The 3,911-nt window shown below is 36.2% G+C and overlaps 1 protein-coding gene across 2 annotated transcripts; it reads right to left on the bottom strand.

Annotated features, from left to right (window-relative positions):
* Positions 1–1,074: 1,074 nt before the first annotated feature.
* Positions 1,075–2,007, bottom strand: LOC107706266 (39S ribosomal protein L3, mitochondrial-like). Of its 2 annotated transcripts, none has more exons than XM_016509937.1 (3): positions 1,757–2,007; positions 1,332–1,513; positions 1,075–1,182 (listed from the first exon to the last, which is right to left on the bottom strand). In XM_016509937.1, the coding sequence occupies exons 1-3, from the start codon at positions 1,849–1,851 to the stop codon at positions 1,076–1,078; spliced, it is 384 nt and encodes a 127-aa protein (XP_016365423.1). In that variant the 5' UTR covers positions 1,852–2,007; the 3' UTR covers position 1,075. The 2 variants fall into 2 exon arrangements, with proteins under 2 accessions (XP_016365423.1, XP_016365424.1); XM_016509938.1 differs by having other exon boundaries at positions 1,332–1,510.
* Positions 2,008–3,911: the final 1,904 nt, after the last annotated feature.

Raw genomic sequence — 3,911 nt, 5'->3', positions numbered from 1 at the left:
CACTCCAATGAAAACTAAATTAAATCTAAGCATTTACAATGCACATAAAGCAGTTTTTATTTCAACCTTTTATGGACATAATTACATTTCTAGTCCAATTCGTGGTTGAAATATAAACATTTAAATGGTGGCTGTAATAAAAAACTTGTTTTCGTAACAAACTTACTGAAATATACATTAATGAACACAACAGATTAAGCAGAAATATAATGAATATATAATATACTGCACAAATCTACAAGCATTAATTAATTAAACGGTGACATTTAAAGGGTTAGTTGAAGTTCACCCAAAAATGAAAATTCTGTCATTAATTACTCACCCTCATGGCGTTCCAAACGCGTAAGACCTTCGTTCATCTTCGGAACACAAATTAAAATATTTTTGATGAAATCTGAGAGCTCCCATAGACAGCAAGGATACTACCACGATCATTGCGCAGAAATATGTGACATGAGGGGTTTAACCGTAATTTTACGAAGTTACGAGAATACTTTTTGTGCGCAAAAGAAAACAATAATAACAATTTATTCAACAATTCTTCCCCCCCCGCCCCAAAAATATCTTAATTTGTGTTCTGAAGATGAACGGAGGTCTTACGGGTTCGGGACGACATGAGGGTGAGTAATTAATGACAGAATTTTCATTTTTGGGTGAACTAACCCTTTAAATGTCACCGTTTCTTTAATGATTCCAGCCCTCCAAATGTATTCTGGCCGAATATTTTCAGTTGCCAAATTTTTAAAGCATCACTCTTTAACAAAATAATAATACAATTTAAATTTATATCTAAACATCTAAATCTAAAAATAGAAATTATTTTAAATGCACTTTTTCCATTTGCCAATCAAATTAATATAATTTGACAATTAATCTCACAGGAACAACCAATAAACTCAACTCAATGAAAGTTCAGCTGAATTTTAAGACTGCCAGAGATACTTTTGATAAGTCACAGCTTCTACAATACTGTCTTTTTATTTTTCCATTTATTTACATTTGTTAAAAAAAGAGATTTTATATACAATTTAAATGAAAGTGCTGTCATTTCCACCTCTGTAATAAAGTGATGAACTTATACCCTCTTTACCTGCAGCATGGTCACTACGTGTCTCTCTCCAGATTTGGTCCACACAGGCATCATTCCGAGTTTAACAGCCACAAGACCGACTCTCCGACTCCCTGAGGAGATGCAGATTACAAATCAATACAACCATTAAAACTGAAGCAGTTATCGTAAGCACAATTATGAGCAAAAGCACGCTGCCTCCTGTAGGTCTGGAGTGGAAATGACACCCACAGACCTCAGGGGTTCTGATGGTGTGGCCCACCTTCCACCCACTCATGTCTGGGCCAGGGCTCATCCTTGAGGGGGTTGAGTTTGTCTGTGGTCTGTTGTTTATATTCCTCTGTAACGACCTTCTTCAGAAAAGAAGCATTATCTTCAGTGAGGTGCTCATCCCACCATGTGTTTGTGCGATGCGTTCTTATACACTGAATGACAGGAGCTCTGCTGAAGACACAGAAAACAGGGGCATGATGGGAACTGCCATGCTTTTTACATAAATATCACGTTAAAAAAAGTTGATAATGTGATACTACTGACAGTGACATTACATAAAGTTGTTAAACGTGATGCTACTGAATAATACGCCTAAATAATAAGAGTTTGTGTATTTATGTGAGATTTACATTATCTTGAATTAAAGAATACATTATTTTATGACGTTAATATTCCGTTTTTAACAGCAAATACCTCTGCAGCGCTGCTCCAGCTCGGCAAACGGTTACTGGCGCTCCTCTTAGCAAACCATCAGCAAGTTTAATGAACCTACACGTCAGTGCTGTCATCTTTATTATTTACAATTATCATACAACACGACTACAGCTCATTCATTTATCCCGATCGCATCATTGTACCAGACATGAGTCTCGTGTTTGTCCTGCAGTAGAATGACATTCCTTCCACTTCCGGTGTTACACGGAAACACGGTCGCTGGTCTCTGTCGCTTCAAAATATTGTTCCTTTAAATTATTAGTTCCCTAAGCACTTAATAGTGTGTTATAAACTATTAACTACCTAAGCACTCAGTACTGTGTTATTATTTTTGCTGAGGACAAAATACATTTTCGGGTTATCGTTAGAGCTCTGTTATTATTTTAAAATGACAAAGTAATAAACACTAAAATAAATTGTTCCTCACAACGAAAAAATAGGTTAAATATTAATCTACATGTAGTCAGTTGATATTGTTTTAAATTGTGCATTATATTGTGCCACTATGGAAATAAATAAATAAATATTTTTTTGTTACAACAAAAAAATCTAAATATTAACCTGTATTTTATTGAGCAGTTTTACATAGCGATTGGCACAGGATTCTTAGGCTGGTTAACTATTTCCAAGCACTCTAAAGACTAATTATTATGCTACCCTGTGACATGTTGCAACATGTTCCTAACAAAACAATATAATCAAAATATGTTCTTTGCAGATATCCAATCTTAATGTGTGATAATATGTAGAATGCATTTGGTGAATCTCCTTGTTTGTCTTACAGAACCTAATCTCTGCCAGACACTCACAGTGGAGCAAGAAATAGTTTTTCTGTCAATTAACCAACATTATTTGTGTAGAAATTTGTCAGAATTGACAACCTCATGCACTTCAAATGATAAACCGAGATGCAGAAAAGACAGGGGAGGTGGAGCTGGAGGAGGTGAATGTAAGATCAGGAGGGTGAGGGATTTGAGGAGGACCTCAGTGATGCTCTGGCCTTCCATGGGTTTTCCTTGAAGACCTCAGAACCGCTGCAGATTGAACCCTAAACCACAATTCAGCTGCTCCCCTTGTCCTGCCAGCTGCTGCTTCCATCATGCTGCCAGCTAACTCAACCCTGCCAGCTGCTTCTTCCTACAATCTGCCAGTTACGTTTTCCTCTGACCTGCCAGTTTCCTTACCCTTCCTGCTATCTGCCTCATCCAATCTCACATGTTGTCCAGCCCGCTGCCAGTGATGTTCACACTCATTACATATGTACATATTTTAGCAGCAGGTGATGATCCCTTCCAGACACCAGGATAAACTGACCACACAGATTTCGGACATTTATAAGGCTAGATGAATCTGAAACTGAGTGTATGTAGTGGTACACAGCCTCAAAACCGCCTGAAAAATTAACATGCACACACACACACACACACACACACACCTGCATGTTGTGTTCACTTGTGTTATCTTTTACTACTATTTAAATTTGTTTGATGATCTGAAACATTAAAGTGTGACAAACATGCAAAAAAATAAGAAATCAGGAAGGGGGCCAACACTTTTTCACACCACTGTATATATATATATGCACATATATTTTTCAGGCGGTTTTGAGGCTATATATATATATATATATATATGTTCAAAATAACTAAATTGTATATTATATTTTTTAAATACAATCAAACAAAGGTTTAAGAGTTCAAATAATTAAACAATTAGATAAGTATTGAAAAGTGAACCAAGGTGAATCAAAATATTTTATGTGAATATTCACCTTAGTTAATATTCATGCTTATTATTTAAAAGATGGTGAATATTCATGAAATGGAGATCTAATGGGAGTCCCCTAGCAATACTGCGTCCTTGTGAAAGACATTCAACTTCAGATTTCATTCCCTGCTGTTGTTTTGAATGAGAAGGTATCTGCAAAATCACTAACAATATATAATCTGCTGAATCTTTGACTAATGGACCTGTTGGATATGATAAAGGACATGATCTCTCGTTCTCCTGTTAACCCCTAATCTTGTCCTGGTGATCTGAGTGTTTAATTATACATGATGGAGCTAACTGAAAGGCTGTGTGCATGTGTGGAGAGAAGTGTGCGCATGTTTGTGTGTTTAGACTTCAAAGATTC

Source organism: Sinocyclocheilus rhinocerous, unplaced genomic scaffold (assembly GCF_001515625.1).
Source record: "Sinocyclocheilus rhinocerous isolate Xijiao unplaced genomic scaffold, SAMN03320098_v1.1 scaffold53, whole genome shotgun sequence".
Lineage (NCBI taxonomy): Eukaryota > Metazoa > Chordata > Actinopteri > Cypriniformes > Cyprinidae > Sinocyclocheilus > Sinocyclocheilus rhinocerous.
This window is presented reverse-complemented; position numbering and strand designations above follow the sequence as displayed.